The 19,425-nt window shown below is 47.7% G+C and overlaps 5 protein-coding genes across 5 annotated transcripts; 2 read left to right on the top strand and 3 right to left on the bottom strand.

Moving 5' to 3' along the window:
• Positions 1-409: 409 nt before the first annotated feature.
• On the top strand, positions 410-4,314 carry F4822DRAFT_427015 (histone H3-K4 methyltransferase Set1; the record flags this gene model as incomplete). The annotated part of the gene is made up of 3 exons (XM_051460666.1): positions 410-1,036; positions 1,139-4,151; positions 4,211-4,314. The coding sequence occupies 3 exons, from the start codon at positions 410-412 to the stop codon at positions 4,312-4,314; spliced, it is 3,744 nt and encodes a 1,247-aa protein (XP_051316937.1).
• A 700-nt stretch (positions 4,315-5,014) lies between these two features.
• Positions 5,015-6,322, bottom strand: F4822DRAFT_176386 (Fcf1-domain-containing protein). The gene is made up of 3 exons (XM_051453344.1): positions 5,849-6,322; positions 5,328-5,755; positions 5,015-5,241 (listed from the first exon to the last, which is right to left on the bottom strand). The coding sequence occupies exons 1-3, from the start codon at positions 5,882-5,884 to the stop codon at positions 5,106-5,108; spliced, it is 600 nt and encodes a 199-aa protein (XP_051316936.1). The 5' UTR covers positions 5,885-6,322; the 3' UTR covers positions 5,015-5,105.
• A 422-nt stretch (positions 6,323-6,744) lies between these two features.
• F4822DRAFT_395822 (uncharacterized protein) lies at positions 6,745-8,898 on the top strand. Its single transcript, XM_051457461.1, has one exon. It carries the CDS (start codon positions 7,357-7,359, stop codon positions 8,440-8,442), a length of 1,086 nt encoding a protein of 361 aa, XP_051316935.1. The 5' UTR covers positions 6,745-7,356; the 3' UTR covers positions 8,443-8,898.
• A 547-nt stretch (positions 8,899-9,445) lies between these two features.
• Positions 9,446-14,983, bottom strand: F4822DRAFT_395821 (ATP-binding cassette transporter protein YOR1-like protein). The gene is made up of 3 exons (XM_051457460.1): positions 14,176-14,983; positions 12,388-14,119; positions 9,446-12,333 (listed from the first exon to the last, which is right to left on the bottom strand). The coding sequence occupies exons 1-3, from the start codon at positions 14,564-14,566 to the stop codon at positions 9,957-9,959; spliced, it is 4,500 nt and encodes a 1,499-aa protein (XP_051316934.1). The 5' UTR covers positions 14,567-14,983; the 3' UTR covers positions 9,446-9,956.
• Positions 14,984-16,366: 1,383 nt separating this feature from the next.
• On the bottom strand, positions 16,367-19,220 carry F4822DRAFT_176344 (uncharacterized protein). Its single transcript, XM_051453343.1, has 2 exons — positions 18,326-19,220; positions 16,367-18,260 (listed from the first exon to the last, which is right to left on the bottom strand). Exons 1-2 carry the CDS (start codon positions 18,810-18,812, stop codon positions 16,702-16,704), a joined length of 2,046 nt encoding a protein of 681 aa, XP_051316933.1. The 5' UTR covers positions 18,813-19,220; the 3' UTR covers positions 16,367-16,701.
• Positions 19,221-19,425: the final 205 nt, after the last annotated feature.

Raw genomic sequence — 19,425 nt, 5'->3', positions numbered from 1 at the left:
GACATCAGCCTCTTCATTCTCCATCTCCCGGCCACCTCCCTCGATAATCCTACACTCCCGACCTTGCGGGCGCAAATATCGGCGGCATTACTTTCGCATCTATTTGCGACCGTACTGGGACGGTTTTTAGCCCTTTGGGGCATCTTTTGCGGCTACCATATCATCAAAATACATACCTAATTTACTTGTCTCTTTCTTAACAAGTCCCACACGTCAAGATCTCCGGTCCTGTCGCGTGGACGCAGGAGTTTCGCGTATCCCATTTTTCCTGCCACGTCCACTCCCCGAAACCACCACACATCAATCGCGCACACTTGTTTCGATACATGAATGGTGTTGTTGATTTTTGCCGATTCGAGTTATGATGGTCGGTGGATAGTCGAAGCCACCAACTTCGACTCTCCTGACCATGGCTCCTAGCGCTGGCTATAAGGAGTTCTTCCCTAACGCTCCTCGCGCTGCCAGAGATAAGGCTAATGAACGCGAACGCGAGAGGTCCTCCAGGGCATCAGAAACTGCCGACGCTGACTTCAAGACTACAACGCCTGCTCATCGCGATGGCGCTAAGTACGACTCGTCGTTATCTGATGCCGCACATCCCCCGACAGATGACACCGAGTCCCTGCAAGGAGATATACTCAATGGTGTGGGTTCCGCAAGCTCCCACGCCAGTACCGCCTCCTCTGTCTTCACCAATTTTAATTCCTCCGCTGCTTTAAACACCTCTTCACGCGCTTCCAACAGCAACCTCACCCCTCTTACCACCATGGGCTCGCCCGCAAATCCTTCACATATGCAGCCCGCAAAACAACGCACCTCCGCTGCTAGCAATAATCCTACCAAGTCTGATAATACGAATCCTACAATGGCTACGGCGTCCTTGTCAAGTTTCCCCGGTGTCGCTAAGCGCCCTCCGGTTCGAGACCCTAACCTCACTATAAGGGGGACTAAGTGTATACACGATCCTTCCACCGACAAAAGCCTGTCTTCGAGCGATAGGAAAACAATGAAACCTAAGTACAAGAATATCGGTTTGGTACGTATACAATATACAACATACAATATTATATGTTATGGGCAGTGGAGGGGGGAGCGTCATCTGACTTGTTATGAAATCTGTGGCTAATTTATTGAATAGGAAGATGACGCTCCCCCTCCAGACCCTCGCCTATCCAAAGGCAGCTGGCTCGATTACATAAATGTCGATTTCCACCTCCCCAAGGCGAGGTTACGACAAACCCCGTATAATCTCAAACCCTATGTATACGATTCAGCTACCTCTATCGGCCCTGGACCTCCCACCCAGATCGTCGTAAGCGGCTTTAACCCGTTAATCGCCTTCTCCAAAGTCGTGACCATTTTTACTTCCTTTGGGGATATCGCCGAAAGTAGTAACAAAATGCATCCCCATACTGGAAGTTATCTAGGCTTTGCAACTTTTCGATATCGAGACTCGAAGCAACAGCGAAGACCACCTGTTTCCGCCATTGATGCTGCGAGAAGAGCTGTCAGAGCGATGAACGGGAAACGGATCGAGGCGAATTCTATCAAGGTAGAGTTCGACCGAGATGGTAAGAAAAGTAGGCTCATGCTTGAGAACGTCCTCAAGAAGGGCAACCAAGAAGCTGCACGTGCAATTGCTGCAGCGCCAGTACCTACTGGCCCGAGAATAAAACCTCCCGAGGCTCTCCTAGGCCGAGCACCTCCTTCGGCACCACGAGGTCCCGCCGCCGACCGCCAAAAGTCCGTTGCCGCAACAGAGCCCAGCTGGGCACTCCCGACGCAGCCTAAAGCTCTGTCGGTGTTGTCAGACCCTCAGTCTCTTTCAACTACCCTCAACGGCGAACCGTACATATTCGTACCCGACACAAGCGTTCCGGTCATGCCAACAACAATACCCCATATGAAGAAGCGCCTTAAGTCATACCAGTTCGATGATATACGAGCGGATAGGACTGGTTACTTCATCGTCTTCCCTAATAATTCGTTTGGTCGTGATGAAGCCTACAGATGCTTCAAGTCAGCAGATGGCAGCGCATTCTTCAATTACGTAATGATAATGAAACTTCATGATTCCTCGTCGAGCTCTTCTACCTCCACCAGCCAGTTACGACGAAGCGAACCTGAGAGGAGATCGATGGCGGATGTCCGGCACAGAGAGGATTATCAGTACAGGCCTCGTGATGAACGACGCCGCGACGAAGAAGCAGTCTTGGAAGAGGAGAAGAAGCAACGTGCTAAGAACTTCGACCCCGTTAGAGAAGCTATTGAAGTTGTCCGACGTGAGATGAAAGAACATCTGATTAGGCATATCAGGACTAAGGTTGCTGTGCCTGCATTGTTCACATTTTTAGACCCGGCCAACCATGTAGCCAAGAGACGCAAACTAAATCTCGAGCCTCCTTCTGGACCTTCACGACCGACGATTAGCATCGAAGAACGAGAAGTAACGCCGATAAGCACTCCTAACTCACGAGCCGATCCGATTGAACGCCGTACGGCCCGTCTCGATGTTACTGCGCTACCTCGAATCAGAAAAGCCAAGGGACAAGGTGCTGCGCGTAACTATGGGTTTACGGACCCATTCGCACGCAAGCGAGCTTCGAACAATGCCTTCCGTTCGCTCCATCACCGACTACAACCTCCAGATAGTGACGACGAGGCCTCCGGAGACGAATTCGAGAACCGTGATTCTATCGCACGCGACGTTGAAGAAGCAGACTCACGTCCTCGCAGTCGTATGAGTACGGAAGATGGGTTCGAGGATGGCTTTGCCGATGAAGACTCTATGACGGATGCCAGTTTTCCTGTTAATGATGGTGTTGTCAAGACCAAGAAGCGGAAGCTCGATCTTCATGTCGAAGCCGCTATAAAACGGCAGAAGAAATCAGATGAAGAGCTGTTCGGCGTTACTATTGATACGCTCGAAAACGAATTCCCTAGTCCGACCGATGATGTCCCTATGCCTGACGCCGACCCCGATAACGACAAGAACTCCGAAGCTCCTTCTGAGCTGCCGACCCCGATTGAAAAGACGGTTAAGGGCCGAAAGAAAGCCGTTACACAGAAGACCAAGAAGAAGACTAAGAAGCAACTCTTCGAAGAACGTGAAGCGATGAAAAAGAAGCAGCAAGAAGTATATGTTGAGGAAGCTTTGGAACAGGCAGGGAAAGAAGAAGAGCTCGAGCCCGAGGAAAAGCTACCACAGCCCCCCACTGAAAAAGCCGTGGACGAGGAAGTGCCTACTCGAGATGAGCGCTTTTCCGATGCGGTAGTCCCAGCTATGGCCCTGCCGGAGTCATTCGGGCTTTCAGTGCAGTCCATAGCAGACCTTAACCTGCAGTCTAAAGACAGCCCCGATACTGGAAAGCTCAAGAAGAGGTTCAGGTCAGGCGAGGTTGGCGATCCTAGGCTCTGGGTATGGAAACATAATCGCATACGAGAACTTAATTCCGAGGAGGGATCGACTAAGGAGTCAATCGTTATCGAGGGCTATTATGTACCGAACCCTACTGGTTGCGCTCGTACCGAAGGTGTCAAGAAGATTCTTAACTCAGAGAAGTCTAAGTATCTTCCCCACCATATCAAGGTCCAGAAGGCGAGAGAAGAGCGCCAGCTCCGTGCCGCAAAGAAAGACGGTAAAGACACTGCAGCAGCGGCAGCTGAAGCAGCGAAACTTGCGGCACAAAATTTGCTTGCCAAAGGCAATTCGAGAGCCAATCGTGTCAACAATCGTCGCTACGTGGCAGATTTGAATGACCAGAAGAGAACCTTGGGTCAGGATTCGGAGGTTCTGCGATTCAACCAATTGAAGAAGAGGAAGAAGCCCGTTAAGTTCGCTCGCTCTGCTATTCACAATTGGGGTCTCTATGCCATGGAGAATATTAACAAGGACGACATGATTATCGAGTATGTCGGCGAAGAGGTTCGACAGTCCATCTCTGAGATTCGGGAGAACCGATATCTCAAGAGCGGCATCGGCAGTAGCTACTTATTTCGAATCGACGACAGTACAGTTATCGACGCCACAAAGAAGGGTGGCATTGCTCGCTTCATCAACCATAGCTGCATGCCGAACTGTACAGCAAAGATTATCAAGGTGGAGGGTAGCAAGAGAATTGTTATTTACGCTTTACGAGACATTGCTCAGAGTAAGTTGGTCGTCGACTCCCCAAAATATGGTGACAATACTAATGAATGTTCTTTACAGACGAGGAATTAACTTACGACTACAAGTTCGAGCGAGAAATCGGAAGTTTAGACCGTATTCCTTGCTTGTGTGGAACGGCGGCATGCAAAGGGTTCCTCAACTAATCTTATTAATGCCTTCTCTCGCTCGATATTGATATCCGAGCTCGCATTTTGTCGCTTTTCGGTCAGGAGTGGGCGGTTTACTTGCATCATGATTCTTCATTTCAGGGCACACACCTCTAGAACAGCCTCGCTATATATGCATGCTAAGGGTCAGCTCAGTTAGGGTCACCAAAAAAGGGGGGGGTTGTACAATTAATCCGCTTTCTTGCCAACAGGGGCGCACTTGAGGCTTTGGCGTTTTCTATTCGCGTGCGGTCTTTGAGAACTGTTTTGAGGGGTGGTGAAAAAAAGATATTTGCAAAGTTCCCGAAGATTTTTGATTGACGACGTGGTAGTGAAGTGGATTATAGAGCATAGGCAACTGACCAAACCGCTATCCGTCTATACCCGTGGTAATGGTTTGCCTTTTTTTTCCCTTTTACGATGTTTGTTGTTTGTTGGGTAAAGGAGAGGAAGAAAACCCTTCAACAGATGAGGCTATCAATCACATGTGTACATAGGAGAATCATTCCCAGTGCGTCTTTCAGTTCTATCTGGAATTTTCGCCAGGGAGGTCATAATTGCGATTGCCCATATTCATTCAACATTCAATCATCGAGTTTGCCTTAATACTGCATCAAATCTAAAGATTTCTTTTGTTGAATTCTCAAAAATGATCCTTTTATTTTGTCCGCCCAACGCCTATCGTAATTGATTGATATATGCCGTGAAGCCCAGAGACATCTCTGCCATAACGCCCATTATGCCCTTATTTATGCAACTTCCTTCCAGCTCCTGACCCATGGTTATGCCTATTGGGGAGCACCAGGTAATCTCTCGATGACGTATTTTCCACGAGCCACGTTCATGATAGGTACACCAGGGATCTTGCGTATCCGTCGGCAGAGGTCCTTATCGTTGGTCGCGACGATGTATATACGATGTTTCCTTTGAGTCAATCGTTAGCAAATACCGTGGCACGCATCACCACTGAGTCATATATAACGTATACATAGAAAAGAGGGAAGACTCACATAACACGATCCACAATACAATCATCAGCATACACACCCTTATGATCGCACTGCAACCTCTCCCAACGCTCATCCCGTGCCACGCGCAGCGCAATGCGGTACTTAGGACCTAACTTCTCCAACTCGGCCATGACGCAGGACGTTATAATGGGCGTGCACTTCGCGTACAAGCAATCCATCATACTCTCCAACAACGGCAACTTGCGCTGTACAGTGTGACTCAAGAAATTGGTATCAACTAGTACGCTATAGGGAGGCACGAGCGCTTCGTTGTGCTGGAAGAAGAGCTGGGAGGGTAGTTGTGGGACTTCGCGACGGATTATGTCGCCGGAGGCGGATGTGGTGGGTTTTTTGGAGGGGTTGGCTTCTTCGGCTTTCTTTTGGTTTTCTTTTAGACGGGAGTCGCGGCGCGAGATTATGCGCTTTACCTGTGAGGGAGAGAAGGTGGGTTAGTTGAAGCTATTCGCAGTGGTTTTTCTTATCGATAAGGTGGGTTTTTGACGGGAGAGAGGTGGGCGGACCTGTGCGAATTTGCGCGTTTTCTTTGCTACACCCATGATGGGCTATTTTCTGTCTCGGATCGCTATATAGGTGGCTGTCGGTATGAATGTTGGAATTCTAGAGGCGATCGCGAATGTGGTGGTGTATGTAATTGACTGCTATATCGAATTAAGTGGCTAGTGAAAGTAAATCGATCTGCCACTGTTGAAAATCTTGACCGCCCTGGAAAAGGGAATATCAGATTAGCCGCTCGCATGGATGTGACCTGTTATCAATTAATCTTAGCGTGTAACCTTCAAAAAGGGAACTTGGCTCGTGCGCAGATTCCTGGCATATGCCTGTAAAAATTGTAGGTACCAGATTTACGTAGCGACGTCAATGATTGCGTCCTTGCTGAACCTTCAATAAACCTTAGCCTTCCTTAAAAAGGATTGGTACGTTGCATCACGTATTTAGTGGATGCTCCAGAACCACAACGTGGAATTGAATTATTGTATTTTCTCCATTTACTATTTACTACAGCCTATCTGAAAAATGTCGGACTTAAAAATCTACATATGTACACCGAGACAACCCACCACTGTGCATGTAAGTAAGACAGAAAATGGCTAGGTAACTGTTGTGCGCTGTGTTACCAAGTCGCACAGCATGAATCGCAACATCGCTGCGGCCTGCCAAATTTACCGATGCCGTGCTAGTTATAGTGTATCTGTACTAGTGCTGGTACACGCGCAATTAATGCACTTGGACCCCTATGATAGAAATTTGTCAATCTTTGGCGGCGCTTTAGAGGCGCTAGCAACTTTCTTGGTAGGTACCAAGAAAGGTACTAGTACATCTAGCCTAAAGTGTTCAAGGCCTGCCTTCCTCGCTCTTGTTTCGTACTCAATTTGCTTTTTTTTTCTTGCCAGGCACGACCTTAGTATGGTCAGCTTATTTTAGCTTTTCTTCCTCCTTTTTCCTGTTGGTCATTTTAGTGACCCATCCCCATCCATCCCTCCCCCCTCCGTGACACTCCGTCTCACCAAACACCTGGGCACCATCTCAAGTAACAAGAGAAGTGTGGGTGGAATGGGAATTACTCGACAACAGTCAAAATCAACAACAACCATGCAACAATTGTGAATTACTTCTATCATTTTAATACCATAACATTTTATTAACTACTTCTCGTCCGTCATTCCGTCATTGGTGGCATTCTCTCGCTCAATATTATAGCCACTCAACTATCATCTTTGCCTCTTTCGTCTCCTTTTTTCCCTTGTCGCCCTTTTCGTAATCGAATCGAGTCGAGGTCGAATACGAAGTTCCAGGCCATCCATTCCGTTTTTCCCTCACAGCCACCAAACAACTACAGTACAACACGATACAGTACACTTCAATCAACTATTCGATCAAATTCAACGTCAACCTTCAATTTTCCATCCCAATCCATTTCAAGCGCTCGTCGTTGCGCATTGAAAAAACGACAATCGCGATCATCCACCTATTTAATTAATTCTTTCGTTATATCGCGTGCTCGCCCATCATGCGCCCCCAACCAATTCTATTCGCGGTAGCCGCCCTACTCGCTTCGACCGTCATCGCTCAAGACGCCAAAACTACTGCCACCGACGATGCAAGTCCGACAGATGCTGCGACAACGGCTCCTAAGACGGATACGGATTCCCCGACAAAAACAGACGCAAACACCGAAACCTCAGCAGCGACAGATAGCCCTACTACAGAAAAAACAACTGCAGCCAGCACGACCGACGACGCGTCCTCGACTGACACTCCACCACCTTTAACTACGTCTACCAGCTCTAGTTCCAGTTCCGCTACTGGTACCTCATCCGACGACCCGCTTCCTACTATACCGGGCCAATATAGTTATCCCGCTCCTACGGTCCCTCCTACGAACAATGCTCCGTTCATGCAACCATCTTCCGTACCCGAAGGTACCGTATTCATCGCCGTCGGGGCCATATTAGGTGCCTTTGGCGCGGCCGTATTAATATGGCGCGCCGTTGTCGCTTGTCTATTGCATCGCTCGGTTAAGAAGGCGGCATTGGCTCAACAAACTGCTAATGACAAAGCCACATTCCAACCGCCTCCGCCGCCTTTCTATAAGTATAGCGACCATACGTCATCCGCTTCGCTTGGTAACGCTGTAGCCGGCCGTGGTGTCCGAAGAACAACTCGAGGACCCGTTCCTTCAGCAACTCCAAGCCAATCCAACCTATTCTTTTCTCCTACCGCACCTACTACCGCTAACGGTAGTGCTAACCGTGAATCTCGTTTCTTGCCCTCTGGTTTTTACGCCGCCGGTGCAGGATCTCCACAGCAAGGTCATGGTCATTCTATCAGTTTGACGAACTTGCGGCCGGATTCGCGGGGTCTTGGGCGACCTCTTGGACATACTCCTCCCGAGTCCCCAAGCATGACACCTAACCTAGCACCTCGTACGGATCTCGCTCGACGGAATATGAGTGCCAGCTCACTAAACCTCAACCGACCACCAAGTGGACGAGCACCGAGTGCTTTCTTAGAAGATCTGTTGGATGACCCGTCAAATCCATTCCCACCGCCCGGCCCACCTAACCATAACACCTGGACTCCGTCGCGACACTGAATGTCCAGCTAGAGGGTTTTCTTTCTACTGCGGAGTCCAGGAAATGGGGTTGGCTATGGTGTTAAGGCATTTGCAAATTCTTCTATGCAGACTTTCATTCAAAGCATTACCGAAGCATGATCTCGAAGGTGTTGGACTAACCAATTCATGTAAAATGGTTGGAAGGGGGATGGATAGAGACCTGTATCCGGCGGTGAGGATGGGGATTCATAACCCATTCTATCCTGGAATATCGAGCAATTGCTCGTGTAAAAACAAAGTGTGTAATGGGCATTAGAGTTGGAGTTATAAGGCAATCTGGACTACTGCTAACCATACTTGATGGGCTTTTTGTAAACTTTTGCGAGCTTTTTGAAGAAAAAAGAAAAGCAAATCATAACATTACTACGTCACACATCTGTCACCAGAGAAAGTAGTACATAGTTCTATTATCCAATAATTTTTCATTCCCCCTAAGATCCCGATCCAGTCCCACGAGTCACCGCTTGTGTAGTGGAGTTTCCAACCCCCCTAATCTAGGTATCTATCGGCTATCTACCCATCCGTACGTGCATTACACACACAATATGTATGTATTACTTGAAAATCTTGGAATTGTACGCGGGCTATCTCGGATATCTGCCGTAAGTAATTTCTACAAGGCGGGTGGTTGCAGATTGATGAGCAAGATGCAGTAAGTAGCTAGGTAGTTAGTTACCGTATACGTAAGGGCGGATAGTGGAAGCTAAGGCGGTGTAAAGTCCACGAATAAATTTGGGGGGCAGATAGTAATGTAGCGTAGGATATATGAATGATATGTTAGCTTCCGAATTTTTATACTGTTCATTTATATGGATGTGTATGTGGACATATATATATATATATATATCGATAAATAGAAATGCAGGTATTCATAGCCTATTCTTATACTTATCCAACACTCCTCACTTCACGTCGATCTATCTATCGGCATCTATAATAACGGTTTAAGGGCCAACATCTTGGGTAGGTAGTAGGGCTGTGGTTGGCGTAAGATAGGACGCCCTTGCGTTGGCGATCTCTATTGTAGAATTATATAAAAATAGTATATGGAGCCATGGATCTTGCGTAAGCACACCTAACAAGTTCAGCTGTAAATAACTAAATAGCCCCCTATCCACCGCAACTTACGTATTCATCCACTTCTTCTTGTCTGTTCGGACTCTATTATTCCTCTTTTATGAGTAATTTTCCGCTAGATCCTAAGCACGTACGTTGATTGCGTGTAAGATATCCACCATAAATCAACCACTAAAGGAACGTGTATCAAAGTTAAAGCGCCGTCTAACCGAAGGTGTACCCAACGTCGCACAAGTCTCATTTCCGTCGACCTGTATATTCCCAACTGCACTTCGTGTAACATAACCAGATACTTATGTCGAAAGTTCGAACGCTTCATATATTCGTATATCATCCATGTAGGTGTGTACAAAAAATCTATCCAACCCATCCCACAAGTCCACTGGTATACCCAACACATATCACATATCACACATCTACACCACATCATCCTTCTCTCTCTTCCCCCTCGATGACGAGCCTCCCGCCTCTTCCAATTTTTCATCCAACTCCTCTTCTATCTCCCTATCCCCAAGCCCCTCGGCAACCCTCATCTCCGCCGCCGCAGCGATGATATCTTCTTCTCTTATACCGCTTCGCTCACACATACCCCTAAACACACCCCCTTCAATTCTCCACAGCTCAAGCGGTGGGCCTAGCTCTGCTATGCTACCCGCATCCATAACGCAAATACGATCGTAGCCCACAATCGTGCGTAATCGATGCGCGATACATAGTAACGTCCTGCCCTTAAACCCTTGTGCCATGGTTCGCTGGATCGCGTTATCGGTTTCCATATCCACCGACGACGTCGCTTCATCACAGACAATGATCCTAGACCCGCGAGCTAGTGCTCTCGCAAGTGCCATAAGTTGTCTCTGACCAAGCGAGAAGTTCAACCCTTCTTCTTCGACCACACTATCGAGATGTATTCTCGTGGGGTCCTTGTCATCGATATTGGCGTCCGCGGGCACTAAACCAGCCTTCCTTAACGCAGACCACAAGTCCGCATCAGAATGCTCGCCGAAGGGATCCAGGTTACTGCGCACGGTGCCACGGAACAGTGTGGGATCTTGCGGGATAATAGCCATACGAGAGCGCAGGTCATGTAACCCGACGGTTGAAATATCAAGCCCATCAATACGGATGTGGCCACCCGAGAGCTCAACCAGACGGAAAAGGGTCGACATAATCGAACTCTTACCCGCACCCGTTCGTCCCACAATACCTATCCGCTCGCCACCGCGAACATGCATACTCAAGCCCTTAAGCACAAGCGGTAAATTCTCACGGTACCGCATCTCCACATTATCAAACACAATCTCGCCCTTCTCAGGCCAAGACGGGCGAACTTCAATAGTGTGTTCCGGTGCTTCTTCCTCAAGTTGGTTCCCGTAATACTGCAGACGTTCCACAGCATTCATGCCGTTCTCTACCTCAGCCAGTTGTCTAACTGAGAACTGCAGCATCTGCACGATGGAGAGGATGTACGAGAGCACAAGACCACCGATCGATGGTGGAACGTTGAATCGGGATGTAACGACTAGGATACCTGTTGTGAACACAAGCGCGTTTCCGATTGTGTCTAAACGTAAAGACAACCACCGCTGGTTTGAGAACGTTAGGTAATACGCTGAATTCATTTCATCAATTGAATTTCGGATGTCGGCGATGAAGCGACCTTTTAAGCCATATGCGCGGATAGAAGCCACGCCACTGAGGCCTTCGCCAAATTTCGCAAATACTACGGAGCGGAGTACGGATTCGAAACGCTTGACTTCTCGTGCAGAAGCTCGGTAGTACGACGCCGCGAGCACGAAGAGAATAGCCAGTGGAACCAGCGCAATTGCGAAGTAATGGAAGAAAGCGATAATCAGCGCGAAAACCGACGTGATCATAGCCAACGTTAGGAAATACATCCTCAGCGCATCTGCTAAGTTATTGTCCATAACATCGACATCTCTCGAGAACCGATTCGTAATACGACCTAGCGGTGTCGTGTCGAAGAACGACATGGGTGCTCTGAGCGTTCTCGTTACAGCTTGCCTCAGAAGAGTTCTACTAGCGTTCGTGCTATAAACAGCCAGCAAGAGCGAAAAGACGAACATAAGCAAGGCTTGTAATGTTCCCAGACCGGCATATACACCGATGTACACCCCAGTACTGAGGCCAAATTTGTCTGATGTCCAATATGAAAGCCACAAGCTCGTCATAATATTAGCACCTTGAGAAAGTAACAGAATGAGGACCGTAAATAAGGCGTTAAAGATACTTCCCGAAGCCCGAATATAAACAGCGTATACGGACCAAGGAACACTCGCCACGGCTCGCTCCTCCGCCTGCATCAACCCTTGGCTCTTCTTCTTTTTCTTCTTGTCCTTTTCAACTTCGGCTGTCTTTTCTTCGACTGCTGCTGGCTCTTCCTTCTTTTCTTCTAGAGCTGTCGTCTCCATTAATTGCCTGAAACCAGAATGGTTCGCCATTAAGTTGTCAAACGTATCAACTGCTCGGATTTTTCCACCATCCATCCAGACGATTCTGTCACAGCGGTTCAGGACCCACAGTTGGTGTGTTGCCAGAATACGGCATTTGTCTTTGAGGAGACCCAGAATAGCGTTATCCATGATATGTCGACCGACATGAGCGTCAACCGCACTAAGAGGGTCGTCCATTAGCACTATATCAGCATCGAAGTAGATGGCTCGGGCGATGTTAAGTCGTTGTTTCTGTCCGCCTGATATCGTGATTCCCCTCTCCCCGATTTCAGTGGCATCCCCGTTGGGAAGCATGTCGAGATCGGTTTGCAGGGCACAGCTAGTTACACAAGTTAGTATCTGCTACTAGATCGTCATTCGCGGGTTCACTTACGCTCTTACAACCTCCTTATACCAATCGCGGTCCATCTCCTTTCCAAACAGGATATTATTCCGGACACTCGCATTCTGAATCCAAGCATATTGCGGACAAAATGCTCTAGAAGCACCCAGAATAACCTCACCCGAGGTCTTTCGCATATCGCCGGCAAGGGCGGCAAGCAAAGAACTCTTACCGCATCCAACAGTTCCGATGACAGCAATGAGCTCATTTCTACCAATGGCAAGGTTCAACTCCTGGAGTTTGAAAGGCTCGCGTTCTTCCACAAGTGTGCTTGCAGTATCTTCAGAACTCTCTTCTAAAGGACCACCGTTATTGCTTGTCTTAGAGGTGCGCTTTGCGGCCTTTTGCGTGGATCCGGCCTTATCTTCCTTTTTCCCGTTAGGACCCAGAGAGCCTTCGTTTTCTTGAGTCGGCGTCCTCTCCCAGGTGAAGCTTGCATCGTGCATTTCGACTGCATATTTTCCCTCGGGTTCCAAAACGACGTCTTCTTCCTGTTCTTCGGAGAGCATGAAGTCCTGGATACGCTTTAGGGACGACCAAGCATCGACCGTTTGACCGATAACTAGGGGAAGCAAGTTAAGGGGCATTCGCAATCCGTTAAAAAGCGCGAGCGAGGAGAAAACCTGAGCGGCCGGCAGACCATGGTCCGTGAGCGAATAAGTGATGAACGACAACATAGAGGCATAAATCGGAAGCGACATGCTGACAGCGTTGATAGCATTTCGAATTGCCAAGAGAATCTGAATGGCGTAGATTTCTCGAGCTCGAATGTCCTTTAGACGCTCTAGGAAAGCCCCTTCCCATCCAAAATACTTCACAAATCGAACCGACTGGAGAATTTCCTGAGTTAAGCTCACACGCTGATCCGTTATTTTGTTGATAGCAGCACGGCGTCTGAATAGCAGTCGAATTGCTCTAGTCAAGACGGGAACTCCGATGACTAGAAGTGCAAATCCAGCGAGAGCGCTATACGTCAGATTGATAAGGAGGACAACGAGAGTTATGAGACAAGAAATTGGCGCCGTCCAAATGATGTGGAATAGGGCATTTGCTTGATCAACACGATAAGTATCGACGCTCATCAAGTTCACGATTTTGCCGTTACTCCAGCCAGTGCCATCACCGGAAATTCCCTTTTTATTATCTCTCGCATCCTTGGCGGCCTTTTCTGGCTTCTCTGTCTTGGCATCTTTTGCGGCGTCTTTTCCTTTCTCTCCTTGGCCGTCACCCGCTGCGTCGTCGGCAGCTTCTTTACCACCGGCTTTTGCCCTACCGGAAAGGACCATGGACTTCTCAAAAATGAGACTGATGAGGACAGCACGCGATTGTCCTCCTACCATCATACCGCGGTAAATGAAATGGTTGACCCCCAAACTTTGGAGAATCTGCATGACGGTTACATCAATAACTAGGCCGATACCCGTGCCGATCTTGGGGAGAGGTTGTCCATTTTGGGAAGCATCCCAAGCCTCTTGCGCAAATTGAATGAGGTAGCGCAACGTGAAAGGAGACATAACCTGAAAGATGGACGAGACAAGTTGACTGAAACCACCTATCCAGAATTCCCAGAAGAAAGTTTCATGAATTGCCCAAAGTAAAGGGTACTTTTCGCCTTTCTTAACTCGTCTCTCAAATGACTCCCTCGTCTTGGTTGTCATCTTCTCGGCAGTTCGATCAGGGTTCACCAACCAGAGGTCATCCTGTTCTAAAGGTCGTTTATATCCTACCTACTCGTTCGTCAGTAAGGTCCAGTTTAAGGGAATATATCGGCGTGAGTGCCTACACTCATTAAAGGAGCCATCCATTGGAACGTGAGCTTGCTCAGGAAGCCAGCATTGTATTCCCTGGAGACCTCCCGCTCCTTGGGAACAGGTGGGATGGAACCCCATCGCAATGGATTCGGCGTCTTATACCACGGCTTCTTGCCTGCAGATAAGGACGGTCTTGTGGTGGTACGAGTGACCGCACTTGTATCGGTGGCATAGCTCTGGGTATGTTTCAACTCTTCGCGCTCAACTCGTTTCTCCTCAGGTTCCCCATGTCTACGGATTTCCTCCTCAGGGTCTATGAAGACCGAGATTGGAGTCGCCGGCTCAGAGTTGGCGGTGTTGTTGACATCTGCCTGGGGGTCGGCCGGTTTTGTCTCTTTGTCTTCAATTTCATGTGCCATAGTATGGCCCCAAAAGAAGCAAATCGGCACTTGGTCGCACACACAATGCGATAGTGACGTAGATTAAGTGTAAGTGGCTTGTTCTGTTTTATATTGAAACTCGGATGTGTGTGTATCTCAACAAAATGTCGAAGTAACTCAACTCGTTTGTTAAGTATCAAGCAAGGAGAGGTGATTGCAGAAAGAGCCTAGGTTAAAAGAGGTAGGTAATATATGCGGCAGAGGGCAGACGGCAGTTATCTCGCCGTTTATTACCTAGAAGGCTGGATCTATACCTACAGCTTTTTTAACTGTTTGGTATTTACATCACCGTATAAGCCAAAATTGGGTAGATATGTATAGGTATAAGTAGGATAATATTATAGAAATTAAAATAAGGCAATTGAAACAGAGTCGGACAAAAAAAAGAAATTTTGACCGTGTAAATAGGCAAAGATTAAGGAAAGCGCCTTCTACCTTTAGTATGATGCCTCGACTCATCGGCCCCGCTATCCGGACTTTGGTCTCCACTCTCAAAAAGTCCTTTCCACTACCTTAGGCCGCCTAGGTACATATGTAGCCTATAGAACGGGGTACATGTTTAAATACTACGACATGATATAATAGTCGAAGAAAATAAAATAAAATACGACTATACGGCGGGTTGAATCAAATTGACAGACTTCCTGGGATTCAGTTACGAGCTCGCTAAACGGGTTGGTGTCAATCCGTGGTGTTACACCAATCACATTCCTTATAGTACGAGTCGGCATGTAAAAAATGATGAGCCTATTTTTTTTTTCCTTCCCTGCCATCTTCTTTTCTTCTGTACCGAATGAGAGGATTATGCGGATGACGCATGACAGCGGGAAGAGAATGCAGTGGTCTACGTACTCAACTGTTAATAATCCAAATATCGGTGAAGAACAATATGCAGTTGTCCTACATAATTGTATGTACATAAGTTGTACGTACGTTGATAACATGGTCTCGCTCCATGTTGTAACCTGGAAAGTAGAAGTCGTCAGCTGTTGCTGGCCTATTTCCTATTTCCGTAACTCTCCTAACTCTCTATCTTACTTGCTTTCAATCCCGTACCCGTTTCACTCCGAATTCCGGAAAGGCATTCGGTATATTCAACATTGTATACTATTCCTTCCTCACTGAAACTGTTCATTGGTAGACACACATGCATTCTCCGTGTAATATTATTTGGCATAAGACATTACCAATTCGTTTGTTCTGAGTGGTGAAGTTAATCTGACTATAGATACACATATCTAGATCTAATACCTATATCTATTACTTACCTAGGTAGGTATCTAAGTACCTAAGAGATCTCTTTAATGTCCAGGGAAGAGTTAAGCTTTATCGGTCCCCCCACTTTCGGACCTTATAGCAATTGCCCGACACCGGTTCCGAGAAAATAGACCCACATCCCTGAAACTAGATGGGCCCCATTGGTTGCTTCTAGAGCTCCAACTAGAGTTGTTGATTTATAATACAGCTGTTGCTGTGCCTTGAGTATCCACGATTTCACACTGTGGTTCGACTAATCAACTAGAGAGTTTGTCATGAAGGATTTGATATACCTCTGTTGCGAGAATGTCTTCGAATGGCAACAAACTCTTTGTAACTGTAAGAGTACGGTTGGGTGAGCTCAAGAATTTAGATGGAGTGGTCATACTTCAAATATCACCACTTTTGCAAATAGTTGGTTTCCCTGTTGTTTACAAAATAATATCACCCAATATCTACCAAAATCCCACAATATAGACTTAAGACTATTTAGGATAGATCTCTTTTTTTTTTTCTTTTTCAAATAAATATTTTACAAGACTAGTGCCCTATAGGTCGAAGCATGATTGCACTACTAGAACATCGCGATTATAACATATTTAAAAATTTTTTATCACTTAGCAAGCTGCCATGTATTAAAATCCTCGTATGTATTAGCTAGCGTAACGCCTTGTTGCTCCCTTTCGGCTTTTGTCTAGTAAGCACTTCTTCCAGCCTATTGTTATACAATGCGTCTCTCCCTCGGCCATACTAGGCCTGCTGAAGACGCAAATGAACTGGCTAATAACGTGTTACCAACCATAATAACGCCAACGATCCTGTAATCCAGTGCCTGCCTACCATACCTAGGTAAGCACTTACGAACTATCCGAGCCCTCTGAACCATCAAGACCTAGTAACGCCTTTCCAACGTCATCAATACCCTCGGATTCATCTTTGCCCTCACCCTCACCATCACCCTCGCCATCACCCTCGCCATCACCCTCACCTTCACCTTCATCTTCTTCACCTCCGCTGTCAATGCCTAGTAGTTCCTTCTCCACTGGATCTAGGTCGTCTGCGTCTTCCATCGTAATATCTCCATTGGTGTTGCCATTCGATTTGGTCTTGACTATGCTCATCTTCTCGGGACTGTCGTTTCCGCCGTGCTCGCCCTGCGGATCTGGCGAAGCATAATCTGACCCCGCAATTCGTCTCTTCATTATTGACACGATCCCTAAGTCGGATCGACCTTCCCAACGTCTGAGTCGACGATCCGCCCTTCGAAGTGAGGCTGAATAAGACGCAAACTCCTCCCCGAAGTCGTCTTCTTCCTGATGCAATTGACAAAGACCACCAAAGCCTCGGTCGATGAAGGTCTGCTTCTGCTCTCGATGGGCCATCATGTAGTCATCCTCATCGCTGTCTATGAGTGGGTCATTCATTGCTGCTAGACGACGTTTCGCACGTATGATTGCACCTTCCTGTCGACGTATCTTTCGTGCGAAGTGATACTGTTTTCGCAGGCCACGGCCGAGAATGTGCTCAACTCGTTGGTTTCGGTTGCGTTCTACAGCGAGTTGATGCGCGGTAGGGGGGCGGGGCTTTCGTGGAAGTATACCCTCAATCACATGGGAGCTGGGTCCTGCAGGTGAGGATCCTTCAAATATCAAATGCTTCAAGGGCGCTCCACCCCGTCGTCCGGTACTGTTAGCACCAATGCGGGACAAAGCTCTCGGCGGCGGGGTGGATCGTGTACTATCCATATCCGATTCGTGCTTCGATGGGCGTATCCTAGGAAGGATGGCCGCCGTAGGTCCTTCATCAGGTATGATTCTTCCCCTGGAACCTCGCTTGTTCTGGTGATCTGCTAGGTAGGCTTGATCGGCTGCGATGATCTTCGCTCTGTGGCTCTGCTTCTCTCGTCCGAATTCGAGTTCCTCCGGAGGGTCAACGTTTTCGCGGTCCTCCTCTTCCTTCGTCATCTCTTCCATACGGGGAACACCTTGGTTGGCTACTTCGGTTTCATAGTCGACGCCCGGACCAAAGGGGTTCTCTTCACAGCCTTCTTCAGTAAAGTCTGACTCTAGGTAGAACCACATCAACCACAGGAAAGCTCTCGCTCGTGACTTGCTGGTATAGTTTGTCTTCATGATAAGATCGTGGAATTCGCCACCGGGGGGGAAATGTAAATCTGCGATGAAAGACGCTTGCTGACAAATGAGAAAGATGAGGTTGACTGGATTCGAACGAGGAGGATCCTTCCCTTTAAAATCACCCAACTCGTGCGGCTCCTCACGGTCCTCGGCAGCACCTTTGAGAATGGACTTTAATCTCGGTGCGTCTTGAAGTTGTTTGTAAGCAGATGCGTCTTGGTGTGCTTGTAGAGACGGGATAGCGTGGTACGTTCGGAGTTGAGCTCGCATCTCGGGAAAGACTGGTAGAAAGATGTTAGTAGGAGTCATACAAGTTAAATATTGAATTCAATCGATGCGATCTTACAATTCAGAGTTGTGTTCATTCGACCCACATTGACAAGCAGGCAAACCATGGCCATGCTTTTGGCGGCTTCTCGGTCGCTGAGCAGTTTATCTCTAAGAACCTTGCTCGTTTTGCTACTTCGAGCCATAGTGTCAATGTATAGGTCGGCGAAGCTCTGCTTCTCCTTGCCATCCCCGATGGGTTCATAGCTATTGGTGAAAACTTTGTTTTCATCGTCGAAGACGGCCTTCAGGAAATCGTACTGAATGTCCTTCCTCCATAGAGGATCTCCATCTTCTTTCTTCAGGTGCTTTATTTTTCCCATGGTAGGGAATGATGTGGCTGTAGCAGCGGCGGTAGACTGCTTCTTGGGTCGCTTACTTCCATGTCCAGATTCGGACTTGACAATGCTGGCCTCTAGGTTGTCGCCTGGCGTACTATCCCTCGGAGCAGCACTAGATGCGCGCGACCAGCGACTGTGCTCGGGGGTGCCTTCTCTAGAGGCCATCGCGTCTGTATAGGATGATGGGAAGTTGATAGAAACCAGGAATTAAATGGCGTGGGCGGTTGGAAGATCAATTGATTGGACCGTACGGATCCGGGTCGTGCGATGACGAACTTCGTGATGATAAATGAAAAAAATCACAGTATTAAAAGAAAGAAGAATTGCCTAGGAATTAAGGCCAGCGTTGCGATGCCGAAGTTAAGACATCGTTGTTGGAAGATCGGGCTGGAAATTGCAGGTTTGACCGCACAAAAATTGGAAAGTTTGGTCGATTTAAATTGCGAAGGAAAAGTTAACGGATTAATGTGTTTGTAGCTATCTGGTAGGTGCCTTCTCACGGCGCGTCACCTGGGCACCTAAGCTTTTGCACTGTCGCACATACCTAATTTAGAGGCCAACATTAGAAGGCGCGCCGCACGTAGCTGGAGAATTTATTGGATTTCAGCCACGAGTCTCCACTAATATACGACAACCAAAGGAAAGTACCTAGATACCTAGCCTGTATACCCCCCACCTGTAATTGAGAAACAGTACCCTAAAAAAACGCTAATAAAGTCACTATAATTTTTCATTATGCCGCTATTAATCACGGGCCAGGTTCACTAAATGCGCAATT

Source organism: Hypoxylon trugodes, assembly GCF_022578975.1.
Source record: "Hypoxylon trugodes strain CBS 135444 unplaced genomic scaffold F4822scaffold_3, whole genome shotgun sequence".
Classification (NCBI taxonomy): domain Eukaryota; kingdom Fungi; phylum Ascomycota; class Sordariomycetes; order Xylariales; family Hypoxylaceae; genus Hypoxylon; species Hypoxylon trugodes.
This window is presented reverse-complemented; position numbering and strand designations above follow the sequence as displayed.

What these genes read in the sequence shown, in the direction of transcription:
- F4822DRAFT_176386 (XM_051453344.1), bottom strand. Translation starts at nt 5,884, where the DNA reads ATGGGTGTAGCAAAGAAAACGCGCAAATTCGCACAG. An exon ending in AAACGCGCAAATTCGCACAG is followed by an intron (nt 5,756 to 5,848) that starts GTCCGCCCACCT and finishes TCTCCCTCACAG; the next exon opens with GTAAAGCGCATAATCTCGCG. An exon ending in TGTATTGTGGATCGTGTTAT is followed by an intron (nt 5,242 to 5,327) that starts GTGAGTCTTCCC and finishes ATTGACTCAAAG; the next exon opens with GAAACATCGTATATACATCG.
- F4822DRAFT_176344 (XM_051453343.1), bottom strand. Translation starts at nt 18,812, where the DNA reads ATGGCCTCTAGAGAAGGCACCCCCGAGCACAGTCGCTGGTCGCGCGCA. An exon ending in AATGAACACAACTCTGAATT is followed by an intron (nt 18,261 to 18,325) that starts GTAAGATCGCAT and finishes TCTTTCTACCAG; the next exon opens with TCTTTCCCGAGATGCGAGCT.
- F4822DRAFT_395821 (XM_051457460.1), bottom strand. Translation starts at nt 14,566, where the DNA reads ATGGCACATGAAATTGAAGACAAAGAGACAAAACCGGCCGACCCCCAG. An exon ending in GGCTCCTTTAATGAGTGTAG is followed by an intron (nt 14,120 to 14,175) that starts GCACTCACGCCG and finishes ACGAGTAGGTAG; the next exon opens with GATATAAACGACCTTTAGAA. An exon ending in TATAAGGAGGTTGTAAGAGC is followed by an intron (nt 12,334 to 12,387) that starts GTAAGTGAACCC and finishes TTGTGTAACTAG; the next exon opens with CTGTGCCCTGCAAACCGATC.
- F4822DRAFT_395822 (XM_051457461.1), top strand. Translation starts at nt 7,357, where the DNA reads ATGCGCCCCCAACCAATTCTATTCGCGGTAGCCGCCCTACTCGCTTCG.